This window comes from Podarcis liolepis, assembly GCF_965112155.1.
Source record: "Podarcis liolepis genome assembly, chromosome: 8".
Lineage (NCBI taxonomy): Eukaryota > Metazoa > Chordata > Lepidosauria > Squamata > Lacertidae > Podarcis > Podarcis liolepis.
This window is the reverse complement of record NC_139560.1, coordinates 60,742,601-60,766,972: the sequence shown is the minus strand read 5'-3', so window position 1 is coordinate 60,766,972 and position 24,372 is coordinate 60,742,601. Positions and strand designations below refer to the sequence as shown.

The 24,372-nt window shown below is 41.7% G+C and overlaps 1 protein-coding gene across 4 annotated transcripts in view; it reads right to left on the bottom strand.

Annotated features, from left to right (window-relative positions):
* The window catches only part of JARID2 (jumonji and AT-rich interaction domain containing 2), a 187,313-nt gene that overhangs the window by 80,912 nt on the left and 82,029 nt on the right, over window positions 1-24,372 (bottom strand). For all 4 annotated transcript variants that reach the window (XR_014529594.1, XR_014529595.1, XM_083519051.1 and 1 more), the window contains exon 2: window positions 9,848-9,983. Coding sequence is in view for 2 of the 4 variants with exons in the window: in XM_083519051.1 (XP_083375177.1) it covers window positions 9,848-9,983 (136 nt within the window). In the remaining 2 variants the exon portion in view is untranslated. The remainder of the gene's footprint in view (window positions 1-9,847; window positions 9,984-24,372) is intronic.

The window sequence follows — 24,372 nt, the reverse complement described above, 5'->3', positions numbered from 1 at the left end:
AGGAAGGATCTTAAACCTGAAAAATGATACTTTCTACAGGAAGAAGGGATCCCACCAAGCTACTGCCAGAGAGAGTTATGCCTGCAGCAAAAGACTGAGCAACCATTTCCTGCCCAATATGTCAAATTCCATGTTGCACAGCATACTTGGAACAATCAAAGATGGTGGAACTGCACGCATCAGGAATGCTGGTCATGGACTTCAAAATGAGGAGAAGGAGCAGAAAGGAAAAGCTCTTAAACACAATAAAGCAACAGGGAAGAAATCTGAGCCTGCCTGTCATACGAGAGATTCAGTACATGCAACTTAGATATTGAGAAGAGTGAATCCCTAGATTACTGTTTGCAGTTAAATTATGTAAAACAGCAGCATTTCTCACATCAATAGCTGCCATTCCTCACATGTGCACATATTTCCATATACTTAGCAGCACTTCTTTCAAGAGGATATCAATGATCTTTTTCACAACTATAACTTGAGACACACACATGGCAGCTGAACTTAAAACACGATCGGTGTTCGTGTAATGTGAATATGGACTTTACCAAAGGCTAGCAATCTGGAAATCAGGCTTCACCCAAATGTTTGTGAGGTAGGTTAGGCTGAGAGGGAGCAGCTGGCCCCACATCACCAGTGAGCAGCGTAGCTGAGAAGGGATTTGACACCTACTCTCCATCCACTACATCACACTGCTGTCGCCACCGCCACCACCATTTATTTCTAGCATTATTAAAAACCCTGGAGCTACAACTCTAGAACACTGTTAAGACGGACACATAAAAGTGTGCTTATTCCCTTATGGGGCACAGATTAGACCAGTGTTTCCCAAACTGGGGTCTCCTGGTGTTTTTGGACTACAGCTCTCATCATCCCTAGCTAGCAAGACCAGTGGTGATGGGAATTGTAGTCTGAAATCAGTTGAAGATGCAAATGGGAAACACTAGATTAGACTAAAACACCAACCACTGGTCCTTCCATTAAGAAAAGGCAGCAGAGCCTTACTATCAAAACAAGCAGAACCCAAATTAAGTTTAGTCCAACCAAAAGTGACAGCTGACACTACAGTCATTGAACACCAATGAGGAGACTTCCTTTTTGAGACTAGACATTCATGTGGACTACAAAGTGGGGTGAAAGTTTGCTATGACTGGTTTCCTTGCTTGCTATTAGTATTTTCATCTGAAAGCAGAGCTGGTTGGCTGTGGTCTGCAAAGAGCAAATATTCAAATAAGAGGAGCCAATGTTAGCAATAATGAGAAACATCACAGTCAGGTGCCTCTGTCTCAGAACAACAGCCAGACAACTTTTGTCCCCAGCCTAGTGTTAAGGTTTTCAACCACAAACTTGGGACTCAGTCGGATGCTGGGCAAGCAGAGTAAACTTGTTAGGGTCCTTCCACTCAACAAGCTACAACATTAGGGTTCAGATGCTTCCTTATATTAGGGTTCTAAGACAAAGAGCCAAGCTTGAAAATAAGCATCACATGTCAAGCAAACGTCCATAAACTCCTCTTGCTGAGACTAGTCAGGAAAGCAAATTCCTTTATAGGGAAATGGAGAGCTATGAATGTGTTCTCCAGTAAATGGGGTACCAAAGATTATTTTAAATCTGCCCAAAAAAGCACCAGAACCTGATAAGCTTATAGAAGTCACTGTCAGGATAAGAGAATGGAAGGCAGCCAAAAACCATAAAAGTCAACAAAATTATGCATTTAGAGTCTAGACTTCTCATTCCCGCACCTGTTCTTTTTGAATCAAGGTTACCTTGGGACTCTTCCTGCAATAAGAGATACAAGTACATATGTCAGAGAGTACAAGCAAGAAAACAGAACCATAAAGATCTGCAGATGCTGCTGAGTACATTATCATCCCTACTCAGCTGCAAAATGTGAGTCTTCCTTGCACACAGAAAAGAACAGCCGCTTTGCACACTGTCAATGCAGCCCATCATCTGTCCCAAGCTGCTGCACTCTTCCGGTTGTTCCTCTGCATCAGGCCAGTCAGCAAGAGGAGATAATAAGCAAGGTGAAGAGATGAGTCCACATTCCAAGTGGCTAGGAATCGAACCACTCTCTCTAACCCTCACTCTGAGCATCTCTGGCCTTTATTGATCGGTATGCTTGTCAGGAATTGTTTTGTCCATGCGGTGGGGAACTTCAGGAAGAAGGGCCTTGTGTGGCCTTCAAGCTCCCTCCATGCAGCCCTCAGAATTCTCCTTAGTCCTTATCTCTCATCACACATCTAGAGTCTCTTACAAAAGGAAGAGTCACATCTGTTGTGTCATCCACATTCCATTCTGGCCTCACCCACAATGGTCATGTGGCCCCCAGATGGTTGCCCAAGAGCAAATGTGGCCATCATGATAAAAAGAGTTCTCATCTTAGTCAACGTAAGCATGCATCTCTGTTTGGTGGTGAGGTAACTGTGGGGGGTGGGAATGGTTCACAGGCTGCCTAGTGGTGGGTGAAAGGTCATGTGGACCTTATGTGGTACTATCCAACGCCCATAGTGCAACAATGAAGATTTACTTTTAAGGTTTCCAATGTCCTCATCATGGTTAGGAGATGATAAGCATGAGAGAGGCTCACAGTCTGTCTCCTTCCTTCTCCTGCATTAAAGTTAACCTAGGCACTAACCTTGTAGCCCAGGGCTGAAGTGGTTTTTTTTTGGAAAGGGGATCTGGCCCATCTTTTTCTCTGTTATCCCAGGTCCCTGATATGAAGTTACATATTAATAGTTAATCTACTAGAATTCACTAAAACTTATTTTTAAGGGGTGGGGTACAATTAGAGAACTGACTGATTGCTTTTAAAAGGAGGGAGGAGAGGAACGCCACAGCTTTTCGCTCACTACAAAGTGACACAAATGTTCCTGCAATTAGTTTGAGCAGAAATCTGACCATTTAGTTTGAAAGCACATCAAAGTGCAAGTAGATAAATAGGTACCGCTCTGGCAGGAAGGTAAACGGGGTTTCTGTGCGCTGCTCTGGTTCGCCAGAAGCGGCTTAGTCATGCTGGCCACATGACCCAGAAAAACTGTCTGCAGAAGCGAACAGACGCCGGCTCCCTCAGCCAGTAAAGCGAGATGAGCGCCGCAACCCCAGAGTCATTCGCGTCTGGACCTAATGGTCAGGGGTCCCTTTACCTTTACCTGAACATTCACAACCTGAGGGGTACATATGGATATATACCTTTAGGTGACAGGAAGAAGTCACTTTGTTGTCCTGCCACTTTTTCTCATGAAGTAACACAATGGGTGCTGCCCTAAGCTGAAGGAGGGTGGGCTAGAATTGTAATAAGTTCTAACACTGTAATAAGATTGTTTATTTAATTAACGGAATATGAATCTACACAATCTTTCTTTCTGGTTCAGGCCAGCCCGTATATCATTCATTCTGTCCCCTGTTCCCACTTCTTCCTCTGGTTTCTGTCATGCAGTTTCTATATGCTTCAGTAAGTCTCCCCCAGTCTTTATCCAGCAAGTCTCTCCCTTCTGTTATGTTAAATGTGCTTCTTAAAACCCTTTCCTGGACCACCATAGTACTATATTCACTGCTGCTTAGTGCAGCAATCTTCTGAAAGTGGCTTGGAGGTGTGCATTCAGCCTGCATATTACCCACAAAAAGAAAAAGAAAAGATCAGAAACCAAAAACCTGTGATAACACCCCTTAGAGGCTTGCTATAAAACCCACATTTCTAAATGTCTGTTTATTATTCCTGAATTTCCTAGATACAGCAATTAAAAACTAAGGTAAATGAGACTTCTGTTAGAATTCTATACATTTAAAAGCTTTCATTTCAAAACTGGAATAGTCTATCTATGGTTGTTCCCATTTAATAAAAAGTGAAGACTTGTGTGAAATCTTTTATCCCTGGCTTTAGGTCATAAACTTGAGATTGAAAGTTTGAAATGTGGGTAGTATTATTGCTTAAGCCTTTGAGTATTTTTATATCCCACTAGCTCATCTTAAAAATAAATGAAACGCTCTCCAAATAATTACATTTTAATATCCTTTCAGGAAACAAAGTATCCTGAATGAAAACTGGTGTATAGAAAAATGGATAATATTTAACTGGAAGTTTTCAAAGCAGCACAGATGGTTCCTGGGGTTTCAGCACCATATCATGGCATGTTTGCACATAACCAAGAACCCCACAAGCACACTCAGAAGTTGTTTGTAATCATTAGTATGGTGGCCACCCAGAAATCCAACCATGACTTTTATATGCTACCTTTTCTCTGCATGGAAAAATTCAGTGAGATTACAAGACAAAATGCTATTTGCCTCACATTACATGTCAGCATTTTTACTATTGCCAATTTGAGAAAAATGTTGGTGTAAGATCTTTCTGGGAGGGGAAGGAGGATAGTGGAGGGTAGTGTGGTTGTAAGTCACTCTGAGTTGCCTTGGGCAAGATAAAGCAAGTAACAAATTTAATAAATAATAAAATAATAATATGAATACAGTAGTGGAGTCACTTTGAAATTATTTTGCCAGTCATCATTGTCTCCATGTCAAAATGCCTTGCTAGCATAAGTAGGCTTGTAGTAGGCTGACAGTACCACCATGACAAAATAAATTAAAATAAAATAAATTATTCACTAGCTGCTAGCCAGAGGTTTGCAGTACTGCAGAGCACAGCTTTAGTATTGTCACAAAATGGCCCTCTACCTATAGGGCCAAACTGTGACACCAAATGACAGATCACAACACTGGACCTCATATGGCTAATGAGAATTTAACAAATGGGAACACAATTGTTTTCTCACAAATTATATAGAGGAGAATGGGACAGATATGTCCAGCTCCATAAGGTTAGATGTTGAGCACAACAAAGAAAAACCAAAACATATCCTCTATGTGAAACCCTCAGAAACTATGGTTTGAAGTGGTCTGCAAACTACAGTTTCTATTAACTTTGATTTTGGCCAAATGCCTGAATTAGCAAAGCATAGCTGCAGCTGTTATCCCACTTCTAGGTGCCACTAAATCTACAGAACGAGAACTAAACAGGCCAAAAAACAAAAAAACAAAAACCCCAGCTAGCCAACTTTAAACCATGGCTTGCAGTTTGCCAATTATTTGAAAGCTCAAGTCATGGGTTGTGCACTAAAACCATGGCTTCTACAAACCATGGTTTGTCAATGTCCAATGTCTTTCATAAGATGAACGTAGAGAGCACAAGGAAATTAATGTGGGTAATATCTATGTCCATTATCTAAGTATTTTTGTTGTTTACTCAAGTGATGCCCATGTGTTTTCAGGAGCAGTTTTTCATGGTTTTTCGTTTTAAGGAAAAATGCCTTGTTTTATGTGCTACTTTGCTGAAGGATACAAAATACAGCCTCATGAATAAAAGCCAAGGATGGTTACATTCTATACTTCAATTTTACAGCAGTCTATTTCATGTCTAAAGCAGCATTAGAAAGAAAGCTATTTCCCGTGAGAATGAGATTCTCTCTTTCAAAGAGACCTCTGAAAAACTGATTATCACGATCTCAAACCCAAGGCCTAGGCTTATTAAAACCGTTGCTGAAATACCAGATAGTAACATTCAAAATTACAGCACATGTTCCCTTGGGCTTGCTGATGTGTTATCCTGTTTCCCAGAGTGAGAAAGACTCCCACTGAATGCTACAAAGGGTTTCCTGACATCACACAAAAATATCCCCTTCTGATTTTAGTGTTCCCACATGGTGGAACAGAAACAAAACGAACAAAGGCACATTGTAGAAACAGGACAGTGGTCATTCTATACCCTGTGAATATCCAGAGGCAACAAAGCAAATACCTAGTAAAGAAAATATGTAGATAACTTAACTCATCTGTTTATTAAATTTCATCCTTCTAAATCACTACAGACGACACTGGTTTTGTTGAGACATAATGCCAAACCATGGTTTGATGTTTAAAAAAAGAGAAATGAACCTCACATACACCCAAAAACTGATGAGTTAATACAATTATTTATACAATGGCCCCAACATGTTTTGGCCCAAAATGCCTTCGTCAAGGGCCTATTTCCTTGTTTTTAATTAATCAATCTCAAGTTTCTGTTGTCAAAAGAAACTGGCAAAATCTGCACTGAGCACCTTGTATAAAGACCATCCCTTTATGTGCTCTACATGAAGCTACCCTTGAAGATAGTGAAGAACTGAAATTGGCGTAGAATGTGGCCACCAGGCTACTGAGCGGCATTGTGAACTCAAATGGCAGCAATTCCTGAGGAACTGGACCAGCTGCTGATTTGCTACTGGGCTCAATTAAAATCTTGACATTAGTTTATAAAGTGCTATATGGTTTGGGACACGCATAATCAAAGGAGTACCTCTCTCAATATTTGGTACCTCGGACCCTTAAGATCTGTGAGAGTGGTTTTCCTCATGGTCCTTCCTATGACTGCAATATGCAGTGACCCAAGATAGGCACCCTGGTTATACAATTCATTCCCACTAGAAATATGACTGCGCCTCCTCACTGCTAGCTTTTCATCACAAAGTGAACATGTTCTTCTTTCATCAGGCATTGGGAAGTTGGGAGCAAATGATTTGAATATATGTGTTTACAGTCCTGAGATTCTGTGCACAGGATTTCAGCCAGTGTCTGTCAAAGGCTCCACTGTTCTGCCATGGGGTAAATAGATTGTGTGTTATGTTGCTGTTCAAGGCCTTGTATCACATTCCTCTGGACATATAGCAACACATACTCTACCTCACTCATCAAATTTTCCCCACAATACTATTCCTTTAAAAAACCCCTCTGCTTCATAAGGGTTATGTGAAGGGTGCAATTCTATTCACATAAGTCTAAAGTAATTCTATAGGGACACAGGTGGCACTGTGGTCTAAACCAGTGGGCCTCTTGGGCTTGCCAATCAGAAGGGTTGGCGGTTCGAATCCCTGTGACAGGGTGAGCTCCCCTTGCTTGGTCCCAGCTCCTGCCAACCTAGCAGTTCGAAAGCACGCCAAAAAAGTGCAAATAGATAAATAGGTACCACTCTGGTGGGAAGGTAAATGGTGTTTCTGTGCGCTGCTCTGGTTTGGGTGTTCCGTTGCACCAGAAGCGGCTTAGCCATACTGGCCACATGACCCAGAAAAACTGTCTGCGAACAAACGCCAGCTCCCTCGGCCTGTAAAGCGAGATGAGAGCCACAACCCCAGAGTTGTCCGCAACTGGATTTAACTGTCAGGGGTCCATTACCTTTACCTTTAAAGTAATTCTAACTCTGCAATCTATGTATGTCTTTTTAGATGTAAACACCACTGAGTTCAATAGAACATATTTTCACGTTAAGTGAGTACAGGATTGTAGCTGAAAGCAAGCAGAATTAGCAAAGTTATGCAAATTAAGAAAACCTTCCTACATTTTGTCAGTTTGTAACACTTCAAGGCCAGACACATTGTGTTTTACTGGTGCAGTTTGTATTTTCAGAGTGCAGTTCTTGATGTAGATGTGTACTCCCTTATGTGTGAGCTGTTCTGAGATAGAAAACTGGGTTAACCCGCTTTTCATCAAGTTTACTTGGAAGAAACCAGACACTATAAAATCTCAGTCATGCTCTGTAACCTGGCACTCCCTCAAAGCTTCCCAACATACAGTTGTTGTGCATTACGCCTTCAAGGCCTTTTCTGCTCCCTGCAGACTATAGAGTAAAAACACACACAATGGAATAAGAAACCTTCCTTAAAGAAACTGTTTGACGGAAGATCAACGAAGCAGAGCCATACAGAAAGCCAAAGCTGTTGTGTGTACTTGTCCAGGAAAATTGGTATGGTTTGCTGCTAAAACGTGACTATCTTTCAGATTGGTATTTATGAGAAAACTGAGGGAGTTTCTTTTTCAGATGCGAGATGCTATAAATTGACCGCGCAGTAGATCTTCTGTAGATAAACAGCTCACATCCTTGTATCTTTATTAACAAACACCCAAGTTCTCAATGAGTAAGTGCTGAAATATGACGCATCAGAAATGATGCAACGTACAAGCACAAGGAAAACTACACAAGCAGCCAGCTGCTGTTGTAATATGCTGGTAAGCATGCAGTTATGCAGACATTTGGGAAATACTCTAGATAGGTTGGAATTAACTGCTGTGGTTGTCAAACGAAAGCTAAATAAGAAGGTATACAGTGACATTTCTCCTCCTTTCGTTTAGTGAAAATATTTGTTAAAAGAATGCTCCAAAATTTTCTGGATGAGGCTCAACTAATTTGAAAGGGATAATTTTTTAACGATTGCCTATGCAATACACAAACATGAGCAAATATAGACGGGCATTTTAGTTATGCAAGTTATTTAAGTTATGAAAATGTATGACCACTGAGGGGCCACTAGGGGCGCATCAGAAGATGGCTGACAATAACATCTCTCCGACCTACACGAGGTAAATTGGAGGCTGTGATGGGAGTAAATAGCCTCCCTACTCCCCCAGGATTGTGGTGGGGGACTGCCCTTGCCTGCTGTGCCCTATACCACCCCCGAATTTGTGGGGATGGGGGCACTAGGCACAATGCCCTCCTGTGGGATTTCGGCGCTCCTGGACGCCGTCTCTGATCCGCGCCACTAGCTGCAAGAACTTCAAAAGAAACAATTTGGATGAAGCGAATTTACATATTTCAAGGAAGAAGGGGGAGTAAAGACTGCTAACAGAAGAGATCTCTGATAAAACAAGATGAGTCGGAGGAACACGTATAAATCATGAGAAGATACGCCAAGACTCGGTATGGCAAAGGGACTGATGGGGGAGGGGGGGAAAACTTTCCTTTCTTTCCTTTATGTGATTAAACAAGAATCCCCCCCACTCACAAGTCAGAAATGTCGTTTTAAGGACTTAAGCTGTGGATTTAAGGCTGTGTGGAGATAAACTTTCGAACCAAAGCATGTTTTAAGAAGAGTGTGGAATGTATAAGGGCTTTGGAATGACGCAGTTAAAAATACCGTCGCCATATTGGGAAGTTCTGTCGGAGGACTTAAGTCTGAGAGGAGAAATAGAGAAATAGTGCTGTCTTTATATTGTGGGTGAAACTCCTCAGTGGGACTTAAGAACAACAGTTCTGTAATTAATGATGGAAAGAGCGCTGTTATCTATGAAGGCGATGATATATGGAAACCATCTCGATTTGAGGACTAGAAGAACGGAAAAATTCACACAGGATTATTATTGGTGTTTATCGGCTTAAGGAGACTATCAGAAGAGATCATAAAGAAAAAAGAGAAAATATATGAACAAGATGTGATGTGGAAACAGCAAGATAAGTCTGGATAACTTTGTTTGGACTGATTTGGACATTAACGCAGTAGCAAGAAGATGATCAGAATCCCCCTTCAGATCTTGAAATATGGGTTCCCTCAACAAAATTTAAAATTCGGCTTTGTAATTCGGAAGTTATGTGATGTGATTTGATTTGATTGGCCGGTTAATAAAAATTATTTTTTTAAAAAAGAAAATGTATGACCACTGCAGCAAGAAGACAGTCATCTGTATCACTTCTCCATGCAACAAAAACAATTTTACCACTCCGTTGCTTCCATGAGTTTCCAAACGGGTGCACTTCATCATAAAACCGGTACATCAATTCTCCATTAGTCTTTTGATCATGGTGAGAGACTGCAATGCTAGACTACGTAGACTTGATCTTGCTCAGGAAGAAACAGGCTTCCAAAAGAGGTTGCCAGAAACATGGAAAGCTAGTTCCTTCCCCCTCAATGAACTGACTGCTCACACAGTTGTATGATGTGACACATAACAGGGAAACAGAAGGGGGAAAGCAGGCTCCAAGAAACTTCTGCTGTGACTCCCAAACATAGCACACAGAGCTGGAGCAAAGCTGATCCCCCAAGAAACTTACCATTCACGCCTTTGAGACTCCCATTGATGCCATCCCCATGCTGCCTCTTCTGCGCATTCTTGAATTCCTTTAGGGATAAGTAAAGGACTTTTCGTACCACCCTCTCCTCCGACCATGGAATCCCATCACTATCATCCTAATAGAACAAGAAAAAAAGAAATGAGACATTTTACTTAATATTTCAAAACATGCACATATTCTGGCTGCCAAAATGAGTTTTCAGCTTTTTCAAAAAACAAACTTTTGGGGTGGTTGTGAAGACAAAATACCGCTGTAAGGTCTATAGGATAATGGATGGGATTAAAAACCATTCTTTTGAAGAAATAAGCAAATAAAATGAAACACACAAAAATGTAAGACATCTGTTTTCTTGGCTTTAATTTTTAATAGAAGGGAGCAATAAATAAGTCATATTCAAAAATGTGCTGGAGGTGAAAAAGGAGAATGGAACATTTTACCATGTGGCAGACATTTAGTTAAGCACAAAAATACTGGAAGATTATTATTAGAATAATAACAGAAATATTGAAATATGAAGTTCCCTTAGATCCCGTACTGATATCGCCGAACTATGTATCACCACCAAAAAGAAGGAAGATAACAAACTTAAACCCTATGGGCGGAATTCACCCAATGAACCCCATCAGTGGCAGCCCTACCAAGAAACCCTCTTGCGCGATGGGGCTTCCCCCCCACTTCTGCCCCCCACATGTTCCTGCACCTCCTGAAATTGGCTGGATTTGTGTGGGAGAACCCCTGGAACAGCACATGTGGGAGGGGGGCCGTTCTATCTGGCAAACTGCAATGCTTGCGTAGACAGAACAATTGTAATAGCGCAACACTGAATTCCACCCTATTTGTTAATAGCTGCAAGGATGTTATTGGCTGAAAACGGGTTACATTACTGCCTCCCTGGAAAGAATGGTTTAACAAACTTGGGGATTTGGCTATGATGGCAAAAAAAACAACCTTCTTATATAATAACAACAACTGCAAGTGAATGCAGACATAAATTCTGGGGAAACTGCTTGCCTTCAACAATACTGCCAATAATTATCTCTGCAAAAGCAAGTTCTGATAGGTCTTTAGGTTTTGTAAGAATAAGGCTGCAATTTTATGTTATTTCATAAAGGTAAAGGTACCCCTGCCCATACGGGCCAGTTGTGACCGACTCTAGGGTTTGCGCACTCATCTCGCTCTAGAGGCCGGGAGCTGGCGCTGTCCGAAGACACTTCCGGGTCACATGGCCTGCGTGACGAAGCTGCACTGGCGAGCCAGCACCAGCGCTGCACACGGAAACGCCGTTTACCTTCCCATTAAGTAAGCGGTCCCTATTTATCTACTTGCACTTAGGGGTGCTTTCGAACTGCTAGGTGGGCAGGAGCTGGGACCGAAGTGCGGGAGCTCACCCCGCCGCGGGGATTCGAACCGCCGACCTTACGATCAGCAAGTCCTAGGCACTGAGGTTTTACCCACAGCGCCACCCACGTCCCTTATGTTATTTCATACGTACTTGCATAATATTGTGATGCAAAGTATTTTTTGGAGCAGGGTTTTGTTGATTATTCATAATTATTATCAAATTATTTAATAAATGTGGGGGGGAGTAGACTAACAGGCCCGTTAACTTCAATGGGTATATTCTGAACTGAATTTAGCTGGATACAACCCATATAAAATACTAATCTTTTGCTATCATGTTTCCTATGTTCCAATTTCCCCATTCTGCCAACATGTTTTTTGAAAACAGTTCTTTGCCCTAGAGTTTCTCAAGGGCTGCACTACTGCCAAGTGAGAAAATTAGAGTTTTTTGGATGACCTTCATTTCGGAAAACATGAGCCAACTCACTAACACAGTTCAGTAAGAAATCCAAACACCAGTATCAATAATCCATTCCAGAGGGTAAGAAAGTTTACACGCTGCATGACAAGTATGGTCAATAAGACTGCAACATTTTTTTAACAAAAACAAAAACCTATTTTGAGCGAGATACATCTTGGATACTTAAGGCTGAAAGCAATCCTCTGATCACTGAGCCCAAATGTTTGCTTTCAGTTCTTGACTGCCTGAAAAGGAAAACAGGCAGCAAAATAGTAGTGATAGCAAAGCAAGTTAGCAATTTGGCAGGAGACGATCATTATACACTGGGGAAACACTACTGCACAGTAACAGGAGAAAATTATGCCTAGATTCCTTTGAACATGAAGCATATGCACATTTGAGCCAGAATGACAGCATCTGTGGAAGAGTTCTCAAGGCAAGCATGCCCAAACAAAACTTAGAACCTTTCTTATTTTCTTGCACACAGCCAGCCCCCACCAGTAGGTTCATCACGAGCACGAAAATGTGGAAAATAACAACAAAAATTATATCTGAAAGACAATCCCTTCCCAGCAAATAACCTTGAATATTCATAAAGTATGCAATAGAAACTAAAGAATTAAACCACAAATGCCCACTACTTAGAATCAGAGAATTGTAGAGCTGCAAGGGACCATGAGGGTCATCTAGTCCAACCCCTACAATGCAGGAATTTTCTGCCCAGCATGGCTCTTGAACCCATGACTCTGAGATTAAGAGTCTTTTGCTCTACTGAATGAGCTATCCCAGCTGTTCCCAAAAGAGGAAGGGGAAAACCACTCAGGTCCCAGCAAGGATCGAACTTGACACCCCTGTCTTACAAGGCCTGTGCTCTAACCACTGGGCTATAGAGCAACTTCTATTACAGCGGTGGCACAGAAGAAGCCCCAGAGCACCACACGAGAAGCCCACCTTGCAGTTCCACCCCACATCACATCAGTCCTTGGGAAAGTGGATCAAAGCTGCTCAGTGTCAAGACTCACGGAATTGGAAGGTTTGTTGTTGCGGTGGTTGCCTTGTTGTTGAAGTAACCTAAGTGTCAGGCCTGAGGTTTTCAAAATCTAATGATAATCAGAGTCACAACTTGGTCGCATCCATATGAGACATGTTAATGGGGTATTTCACATATTTTATTGCCGCACTGAGCTAAGTCAAATTGTGTGTGTTGTCCAAACCCAGGCTTCTGGTTAAACTCTCTCCTCGCTAATTCTGAGGTGGTTAGTGTGCACAGAAGTAAAAAAAGACTGGAGATAAGTAGAGGAGCAGATGGCCAGTAGTCTGAAGTCAGAGCTTGGCTAACCAAGTTATGTGAACCACGCCAGTAAGTCTTAGTGTTAACTAATAATTAAAGTTAGCACTTATATAAGTCAATCAAAATAGGAAATATCCATTTCTGTTAGGAAATGCTTGACATGATTAAGTCAGCGAAAGGCCAAGGAAGGGTGATACATGATGCTGGAACTTTCCCCCAATCCCTTATTCATGGTTAAGAAATTGGAAACATGAGGTGTACCTTGTTTGACCCAGTGTGCAACTACTGCTTGCTTGCTTGTTTGTATGTATGTGTGTGTGTACGCACAGATATACACACCACATGCAAAAACAAAACAATGAAAACAAAACATACACAATACGTTTCATAATTTCTACTTCTCTGCTGAAAGAGCACAACACACCACCACTTTTGCTACTAACATGAAATAAGCTCAAAGATGAGTCGTCCTGCCCCCTCCCCACAAAAAGCACATTTCTGCTCCTATTAAAGCTGTGTAATGCTTTAGGCGCTTCACACACAAAAATGAAAAATAACGACAAGACCCTGCTCACATGCTTGCAATCTAAATACTGCAGAGGCACAGGGAGATGAGGACGAAGCAAAGGGAGATTAGCAACGTTATATGGACAGGGTCTTCATAAAAGTTTGCAATCATGATTACACATCAGTGAAAGCGATTTTTTCTTTTCGGTATCAGAAAAAAGAATGCATGCTTATCTAAGATGTGTTTCACGTAGAATTCTAGCAGAAAGCAAGAAACCTACAATTTAATTAACTAGCCTAAAATCTAATTAATTAGGACGTGAAGAGAGAAAACGCAGCCGTTTGTATTGTTTCACTGACAGAGTGAATTCTGCTGATAGGATTAATTTTTAAATTATTCCTGGCACACACTGAGCAGCAGAGCTAGTGACCTACGAAAGGTACAATCCATCTTCTGGGACATCGCCGTCATCCGTCTAACACAGAGGACACTGAAAAGGAGACTCAAGTGAAAGGTATTTCTGACATACCGTTTGCCTTGGTTGTGGACAACTTGTCATTTAAAAGTTGAATTAGAAGGAGATTATTTCTGGTTCCCTTCTGTAGATACTGGAAAATACAGCTGCTAAGCTGATATAATTCCTGGTGGTGTAAATCTATGTAATATCATATCTGGAAAATACATGCAAGTTTAGCTAATCTAGCTCCCACTCTAGATCTGAAATACAATTTTCCTGTTTTATCATTGAGGGGTTTTTTTGGGGGGGGGGTTGTGGTGTGTGTTTTCATTTTGCTTTGTTTTCCTGTAGTCACTTTGAAACCCTTATATATTTAAATGTAATTTAAATTAACACCACCAACCAGACACCTAATATTTTCACACACACTTCTAATAGTATGTTTTCACACTCAAGTACTACTAAGCGGAGTTCATTCCCATATTTCAGCCAGGCTTCTTCACATCATTTGCACTCTTCACATCATTCTTGCACTGACTTCTGATTCGTGTCCAGCCCAATTCAAAGTGCTGGTTCTGACTTTTAAAACCCTAAATGGCTGAGTCAGTAGAGCACGAGACTCTGAATCTCAGAGTTGTGGGTCCGTGCCTCATGTTTGGGAAAAGATTCCTGCATTGCAGGGGGTTTGGACTAGACGACCCTCATGGTCCATTCCAACTCTACCATTCTCCAATTGTATGATACTGTCTGCCAGTTGAGATCTTCAAGGTGGTGTTCTGTTGTGCATGCCAGAAATCAGGCTGGTGACAATGTATTTTAAACTTTGTATGTTGCTCTGGCACCATGCTTCTGTATTGTGCTAACTTGACTTAAAAGACCATGGGTTTCTGCCTTAGTTTCCTCCTGTTAAACACATCAGCAGATTTTAGGTTAAGACTAGCCTTCAGCAAACAGGAGCCAGAGTCCAATGTAGCAAAGAACCTCTAGAGGAGAAGCGAGGCTATTTGTTTTATTGTATGTATACAGCTTGACAACAGTGATTATTTTATTTGAAGAGTGAGTTCATAAGGTACTGCGATAGCTTGGAGCATGTATATTATGACTCAGTGTTGTCTGGCAAATTTCCAGTTCTGTTCCTAGAGACTTCCCAAGCAAACACCTCCTGACCCCATTTCTCCTGCCAGGTCTTCAGACAGCAGAACCACCCCTGACAAAAATTAAACAAAAATAAAATGAGCGTTTGTAATCACCTCTCTGAACAGGTTGAGCACAGCGCTTACTGAATAAATGAGCATTTATATGAGTGCAGTCTCCAAAGGGCCCTCCCACACACTGAACTGGAAGTACCAGAGAGGGAAAATGCTTCTAGCCTTCCATGCTAAACCTGACAGGAAAAGCTGCACTGCATGTGAAAAACCTAACCTTTGGGATTAAAGAAGAACAAGCTCTGCTCCCCTCCCACAAAGCCATTTCTAAATGTAACTGGAGTCTCTTACCTGTGGGTGAGAGTACATTCACAGCTGGAACAAAAGGAAGCATCTGCATTCAAAAGCTACATTACAGGCAGTGACCTATTTGTGCGGGGATTACATTTTGAGGCACTGTGTGCTTACTGAAGTCGCATATAATCGGAACACCCATTGAAAGCCTACAGACACCCCGCCCCGCCCCGGCCCCTTTTGGTGATGTTTTTGGGTCACTTCTAGGTTTGGTGCAAACCATGTGTGTGCAGTCACACATGTTTTGGACATGCCTAAAGCAGTTGCTGCCTTTCCTTAGATGAATGGAAGTATCATGGCTGGAATCTGCAGTGCTGCTCAGGCATGCCCAAGGTCTTGCATGTGCCCAGTGGGATTTCCCCCCTCCCCTTATTCTCACTACCACTTCTAAAAATAATACTTAGAATATGTGCAATGCTTTTTAGCGTATTCAGAGTACATAATTTACATCGGGATGGTTCACACACCACACTAAGCAAACAAACGACCAGGTTTTGGGAGGCTGGATCACGGCCTCTTTGCTCCTCTTTGCTGTTGTTCTCTAGCTATGCCATTCTGAAATCTACGTGTTGTATAGTAGGCTAGCCACTACACACACATCCCCCTCTATCCTTAGATCATTTGCAGAAATGTTACTTGTGGCAGTGCTCCCTAGACAGTATCAGAGGGTGGTGACCCAAAAACAAGCATTTCCTGTTGTTGCCTCTGTACTGTGGGATGCCCTCGACTTTGCCATGCATGAAGCAGCAACCATCCATTGCTTCAGATGTCTTGTGAAGGCATATCTTTTTGCACCAGCTTTCCCTGACTCAAAAGATTGGACCCTGCCCTCCATGTCTGAGTAATTTCTGAATTTCTGTTTAATTTACTTGTATATGTTTCGAAACTGCTGTTTTATTGGCTAATACTGAGACATGGTTTAACTTAGTGTTATGTGCAAAATGGGCCTCTGACAATGAAGCAATTTCCAGCACAGCATTCACAGTCCACCCCGCGATTGCACTGCAGTTTGCAAATATTTGATTCCAGAAACTCTGCTGGATTGGGCAGGTCCACCACATATGTATGTGGGTACCAAATAACCTCATAGTTCCTCCATCTTAGGGGAGGTGGGTTTTGTTATATATGGTTTTAGTTGTAGTGGTGTAAAGTACAATATAAATGTAAAGTCTTAAATGAATTTCCTTTATTTTCACAACTACTGACATTGAAGGATGTTTACTCTAGGTAGATGACCAAATACAAGGACTTTGAGAAGTCTCCCAAAACCTTTTCTCACATGGTCTCTAGCTCCTCTGTTATATACTGTTATTTATAGCAAGAAGGAACCAGTTCCTTAACATTTGCAGAATACAATGATATAAATGTTTACAATGCAGTCAAAAGGTCTTGTGCCGTTCGTTTTGACACTAGGAGTGGAACTTAAACCTTGTATTTGCTGGAGAACAAACATGGTTGTCCTACCCATGCTCAACTGTTACTATAATTAGTTTTACAGCTGTAGAGCCACATCCTGGTGCATATGAAGAACACTGGGAGAAGCAACTATAGAAGCTTGTTCATTCATTTCAACAGACACTCCTAATCCATACACACAGAGAAACATGTGAGAAGAATCTTATAGGTCAAGTACATCCTCTGCATGTATAAAATTTCCTCCAGTGTCGGGGCCCTCCAGTTAAAAGAGCTTAAGTAGCAAGGCTGGGAAAGAGCGCTGCCTAAGAACATGAACAGCAGCTGTCAGTCAGGAATCAACAGCATGTATTTAATAACTTGGTCTCACTCGGAATAAGGCATCTTTATATGTTCCTACATGTGCAGACTGGAACCCTCTAGTCAAATAAAAGGGCAGACTGCATATCCAAGTACATGCAGCTCTCCAGAATGAGGCTTAGGTGAAGAGGCTGCTTTAGTTAATGTGCGCCCGATATTTATAAAATAAGGCACACAATGCCAGTGGTTTTCTTGTAGGTTTTTCAAGCGAGTTACTGTAAAAAAAAATAAAAAAAAAATCCTTAACCCAAACAGTAAATCCAGACTAACTGGTGTTGACATTTCCCCATTCATCAAGGGAAAAGGATTAAAACTGAAAGGTTTCTCCTCTGGAGACAGTAGCTTGAGTTCAGCAACTTCCCTAATGCACCAGCTAATTGAATTGTTATTTTGAAATCTAATGAATTAATCATCCAGAAAGAAAGCAGCTCTGTGAGCGAGTGTGTGTGTAGATATAGATAATACACGCCCACACCAAATGTGTTTCAGAAGCTGAGTCCCACACCTACAGGGGCTTTCCCATTCCTTTCTACCTCCACAACAGGGAATCTCCAAGCATACATTTCATTTCAAACAAAAGGAAAAGGAAACTGCTGTGCACAAGGATTTGAATCATGCCTGGTTTGTCCACAAAAATAAAAGCACAGTAACTGAAAGGTCCTGCCTTTTACACATTTTGAGGGTATGCCAAGTAACTGTTTTCTCTATAACAGCACTGAACAGGAAGTGTTAAGGGAGGTGGGGAGCATTTCCCAGAGAAGATGCAAATAGAAAGGTGGGGGGAGATGTTGTCATCATTGCTGGGGGTTTTGCACCACAATTGCTCTGCCATTTTGGGACAAGCAAGTGATCTTCAGAAAACTTGGCACAATCCCTGTGAAGATTGTGTTTGCAGATACGTTTATTTATAAACCCCATCGCCCCCATCCTTAAGCAACCTGAAATGCATGCAAAGCATTTCAAAATATTTAGTGTGTGTCCACAATGCTCTATTTTACACATGCCAGCAGGGTAACCTGCCCCCAAACCATTCTATGGCATAGAGATGAAAACCTAGGTGTAAATCCGCCAATCGAGCCACACTAAAAATAATCAAGAGGGCCTGATCATCTAAATAAATAAATTGAATAAAATAATTCATGTGACTTTCTATATCTTAAGATTGAATACTGCCAACATACCTTGAAAACAGCAGCCTTTGTTTCTTTAAAAATGCAGCAAAAAACCCCACAATTACTACAGCCACTGACAGAGGCTTTAGCCAAACAAAATCAACTGAACAGCTGCCAAGTCAGCTCTTTGAGGGTGGGGTTATGTCAGACATCTAATATAATAGTCAACATATGCACATGTGCTGTATGACATCCATGTTTATGGCTCAATGTAGATCTATAAGATCTGTTAAAATATAGAGGCAATGCTTCATTCCATTGCTGGCTGAAGGGCTTTTATTACTCTGAGGATAATCAAGACCCTGTGAAACATTTCTTTATTGTGCATCTAGACAGAGGGCTAGATTCAACTAAATACATGCCCTAGTGACAACAAGTGCAACGTCCTGTTAGACCAATGGGGCATCTGTGCCTCTCTCTGAAATTGGCGCTCTCTCTGTGTGTGTGTGTGTGTGTGTGTGTGTGTGTGTGTGAGAGAGAGAGAGAGAGAGAGAGAGAGAGAGAGAGAGAGAGAACACCTCTCCCTTCCCAGAGCAGCATGGGAGCAGGACAGGGGAGATGGTTCCGCCTAGCAAGCAGAAATACTTGAAACTGATGGAACGATTACAATAGAGCAACACAAGTATTTTCAGTAACTTCAAATGAGTAATGCAATATTTAGCAATACTATCACCCACAGCATCACCGACTTTTCTAAAGATTGCTAATCTAACTCTGGTTTCAACACTTTCCCCAAAGTATCTGTCACCATGTATGCTAAACAAATAATTCTTCATTCATTTCAGTGCTGCTCACATCAAAACATGCGCTCACCGAGCATCAGCTAGCTAACTCGTTCCATCAGTGCAAGCATTTTTGTCTGTGCAATGGAACTTTCTTCCTACTTTCCCCACGCACCCCTTAAATCGGTTTTGGGGGTTCACCCAACCTTGCAGAAAAGGTTTGGGGAGGGGGAGTTCCATTATGCAAGCGGAAATCTTTGTGCTGAAGGAACAAGTTAGTAGAATACCACCCACTGTTTTTAAGTAAAGGTTCCTTGACATTATTTTGACACCACCATTGATTAAGCTATTTCATGGCTATTATGCACTACGGTACTTTTTATTATGACACTGCATAGAGGTTATCACATGCAACACTGTGTGCCCCCTGTCCTTGATAAAAATACTGCTTGCAATAATTTGGCCTACAGAGAACTTGTAAGATTTTTAGAGTGATAGGTTATCTGCATGGCTGTCCTACCAAGTGGACTTTTATTCCTGTATTTGAATTTAATTTGCTGTTAATGGGGGGTTTCATTAATGTGCTATTTCCAATATAACTGTTATTTTATGGATGGCTGCATCATCTTGTTTTATTGCCCTAGATCATAATATTGCACTTAATGCTTTGCTTTCACGTGGTTTAGTTTTTCTGTTTTCAGGTTTTTCTTCATTGGTTCCCCCCTGATAACAATGATCAGTTGAATCAGCAGCAGACTGTTTGGTCTACGCTCTCTTCTCAACCTTCTCCTCAGATGCAGTCTCCCCTAGCAACAGACGATACTGCTTTATACAATATCAGATCACTGATCCATCTGGCTCACTGCTAGCTACACTGAGTGGAAGTGGCTTTTCAAGGTTTTAAGCACAGCTCTTCTCAGTCTTACCTGCAAATGCCAGGCATTGGAACCTGGAACCAACAGCATACAAACCACATCTCCTATACTAGAGAGCCACTTTAACATCATCACTACAAAGATATTTTCACTAATCACAGGTATCTCACGTCACAGTTTTCTAAGTCTACTTTGGATAGCCAAAAATGCTGCAGTCTTGAATTTTGCCGAGTTGCTGTTGTTTGAAGAAGACATGCTGCACCTTTGAAAACAAAACTTGCAAGACCATGGCAATAGTAAAGTGTGGGGCAAGTAGGATAGCATCATTTAATTTCTATTTAACAGACTCTTTGAAACATCAAAGCAGTTGAACATTATGCCATGAGGAGCTCACAGGTCGCACTGCAACACAACAGTATTTTGCTAACATGCCAAAGTACAGTGTGCTGCTAAATAACCTGACAGAAGAAAAGGCTGGTGCTATTAAGGTAGGAATTGAACAAAAATACCCTGGGATTGCAACTTCACAGTAAAAGGAGGGTTTCGTACTATCTGTGCCCTGTTTTATATTTTCCAGAATAGAAAAAGACAATTCTGTGGATTAAGCACAGTGATGGTCAACACGAATGGAACACCATTAGCTGGGCAAAAAGAGATTTAGGTTAGCCAGCAAGAGAGAAAATGCTTTGTGTTAAGGTTCTAGTGTGCATGCAGTTTTGTTCTCAGATAGGAAGCATACTAGATTTTACAGTGTAAAATACTTACACAAGGCACATCTTATTCAACTACATGTTTATTAGCTGGAAGTTTATAGTGCAAACATTTTCTTCAAAGTCTTTAAAGTTGTGTGGTCAAAATCAAACATTTGACTTCTAAGTGGTCATTGCCTTTGGGTATTCAAAATTAAACTCAATAAGAGTGGATAAATTAGATTCTCAAAACCATAAGAGCCAACTCCTAGGGACCAAAGTTCCTTCGCTGCCGCCACCCTCAAACTGAGAGCCCTCAAAGTTAATGGGCATTGCCATTCAAATGGTGTGTGTGCGCTGCATAATGTGATTATGTGGGGTGGGGCTTACCTGGCTGCCCCAATATTTAATTCAAGTTAGCACCCCTTCTCAAAACACTTTCCCCCGCCAACCAAAACATAAAACTGTAGGTCCATGGCAACAATGCAAACAGGATTAATTAATAAGGGTGAGTAATCCACTAAACATACTTTGAACAGCCTTGCAGGTATCAGAAAGTGGCTTCTGTCTCATTTAGTTTTAATCTTGGCTGTGAGACGTGGAAGACCTGCTTCCTGCCTTGCAGGCCTTTCCCCACCTGGCCTAGAAGGAACTGACTCCAGCTACTAAAGCTGAGGTTGTCATACTCACCACTGAATGTCGTTGCTATTCACCCCTAATTCCAGCCTCAACACAAATCCTTCCACTCTTTTCTTTTTGTACTTGATGGTACAAGTCTAACGCCATTCAGTGGTGAGTATGACATTTTACCACAGAATGTAGAGTAACTTGGCAAGAGGAATTCTGTGAACAATATCTAGTCTTCTACAGTTTCCTGGAAGACCTTGCCCCAAACAATCTGATGTCACCGGAAGTACAAAAAGAAAAGAGTGGAAGGTGTATGCTACCTCTCAAGAGGCATGCCATCAATTGACTATGCTGTATGTGAGGAGACAGCAAATACAAGATGATGTAAGGGAATTCATTCAACCTCATGTTGACAGTAGGCTTGTACTAAAGTTTTTAAAATGGCGATATGATATTGTGTTAGGACTGCATATTTATAAGCTTTCCTCGCATATTGACAAACTTCTCAACTGCACACAAAATTAGACTAATTAGAATGTAGGCTTAAATTAGACTTAAAATGTACTAATTTTGAGTGTGTTGAAGAACCAACATAATAGTACCTCTTATTCCAAACCTGTCAGACACGTAGTCTGAAAACAAGAAGCAACTGCAAACAAGTTTAAACCGGCTGTGAAGAACACAATGTTGCCTTCAATTTTGATATTAGTGTTCTTGAAAAAGTACAAGCCTTCCCCTTTTTTTAGTGTGTGTTTATAAATTAGAGAATGCTGCATTTCATAAAAATCATATACTTCAGAGCTTATGAATTCTGACAATGTACCCAATGAACAGGAAACTTCAATCTTGCAAAAGTACCACATGGTTACTCTCTCTACCTTGAGTGTTAAACCTCACTCTAGCTTGGAGAGAGGTTGCTCTTCCGTTTTATTTTCAGTTTGTTCAAGCAGTGAAAATCATTCCCTCACTCCGTGGTGAACTAGGACTAAAACCTTGATCTCTCGGGTTGAAGTCCAACCATCTTATCCAGTGGCCCCCAGTGTCACTTAATGCTTAGGATGCCTGCTAGGTAACAACAATATATGGCATACATAGCACGTTGACCAAATGCCAATTAGGTCACAACGTTTTTAAATAACTTTGCAAAGCAGTAACCCTTGGGCTGCAATCCAGACCAATGCTGCATGTATTTAAACACTGTTAAAATGGGGGGGGGGGGAGGGAATTGAAATAGGTGCCTACGTATCAAGAGATGAACTGCCACACTAGATTAGACCAAGGAACCAATGAGCCCAGGACTCCGTCGCCCTGTATTAGGAAGGTAGGCAGATGCTCCAGGGAAGTTCATAAGCAGGTCAATATGTAGATAGCTATCTTCTGTGCCAATTCAGGACCTCCTTGCGGCTGTTATTTTAAAGTAAAAGAGCAACCTAAGAGAAACGGCTATGTCTTTAACATTTCATTTAAATAGCCCCTGGTCCCCACAATCTCCCAGAGTAATCTAAGGAGGCATTTGAAGAAGCCCAAGAGGCAACCAAAGCGTGATGGTTTAAGAGTGCCATTATAGCCACATTTGCAGTTTCCAAACCACTGCAGTATTAGTGTAATAGCTTTATTTTAATTCTTCTTTTTGGTACATATTGCACCAGCAAGTCTTCATCACTTTGCAGGAGAAAACACCCTAAATATGAAACACTTCTAAGCCTGAACGCTCTGGCAATCCTGCTACCACAGTGCACAAACTCTTCCTGGCAGTCTTCAGAATCTATTTTGAACCGAAGTGCAGGTTCTTCACCTGGGGGGGGGGTTCACAGCAGGAAATCCCTAAAGGGGAGGAAGAATGCTGCCTGCATAGGCTGAAGACAAAACAAGCCTCACTAAGGACAGGGCACTTTCCTCCCATCTGGAAAAAAGTCCCAACACTCATGCTGCATACATCAAGTTTCCAGAAGCTTGGGGGGACGCCCCCCTCCCCTCCTCGGAGACACACGTTTCTCAATATCCTTTCATAATTCACTAAAAGGGGAAACATGTCCATATTTCACTGAAATACACCACTTCCTCCCCCTCCGTTCTAAATAATAAAGTTATATAAAGATCCACAGTTATGGCTTCTTCACTTCCTACTAGAACATTACAAGAAGCTTGCAGAAAGATAAATCTACTCAACCCTTCACATTTATTTGGGCCAAAGTCATGTACACCTGTCTTTATTCCCAATTCTATGCTCCAACACTTTTGGGATTGGCTATCCCAGTTCTGAAGTACCCAGACACCTGTTGTTCAGCTGTTAACAAACCAGGCCCATTTATGCTTGTGTTGTGTTTACAAGGCCATCAGGATGCCATGGCTGCTATCCCACACTACCTGGCAGAAAGAGTTGGCTGCTAGTGCAACTATTTAGTTCAATTTGACTGCTGGAATTCAGCTGGTTCTTCCCCTACTCTTGAGGAAACCACTGTAAGGCTGTAGGTGCCCTGTGCCACTGGCCTAAGGTGAGTCATACACAGGGGGTAGCTGCAAAGAGAAAGGACTAGGGCAGATTCCTTAGGGCTACCAAGCTACCCTACATGATTGGCACTAGAACAGGGAACCATCCTAAAATCATATCATTAAAAAACAAATTTAAACTATTAGGTGTTCCAGAGGCAATCAAACAAAGCATGGCTTAGTGTTAGATGTGAGTCAGGTCATCATGTTAAACAAGCACATGCAAAGAATGAACTTTAAAATCACATAAGAATCAAGTTCTAGAAGCATTTAAAACATAAACTTTCTCAAAGTGATAAGCTGCCAGAGGTGGTAGCATAGTTAAGGGGGCTGGGGAGGGCAATCCACACTGGGTGGCAGCTTCCAGAGGGCGCCCCAGCCGCCACCTGCCACTCAGCCATGGCCTCCCTCCAGTGGGCCCAGTGCTGCTGGAAAATGGAGCATGGGGTGATGCGCCAGGAGGGACGTCTGCCTCCATGGGCAGGGCACACACACAAGGCTCGCCCACCCGCCACGGGCACCCTAGTGGCTTGCTATGCTGCTGGCCAGAGGGTGTTAACATTCTTACAGTGTGAGCTTGATTTGGTACTGTATTTGGTC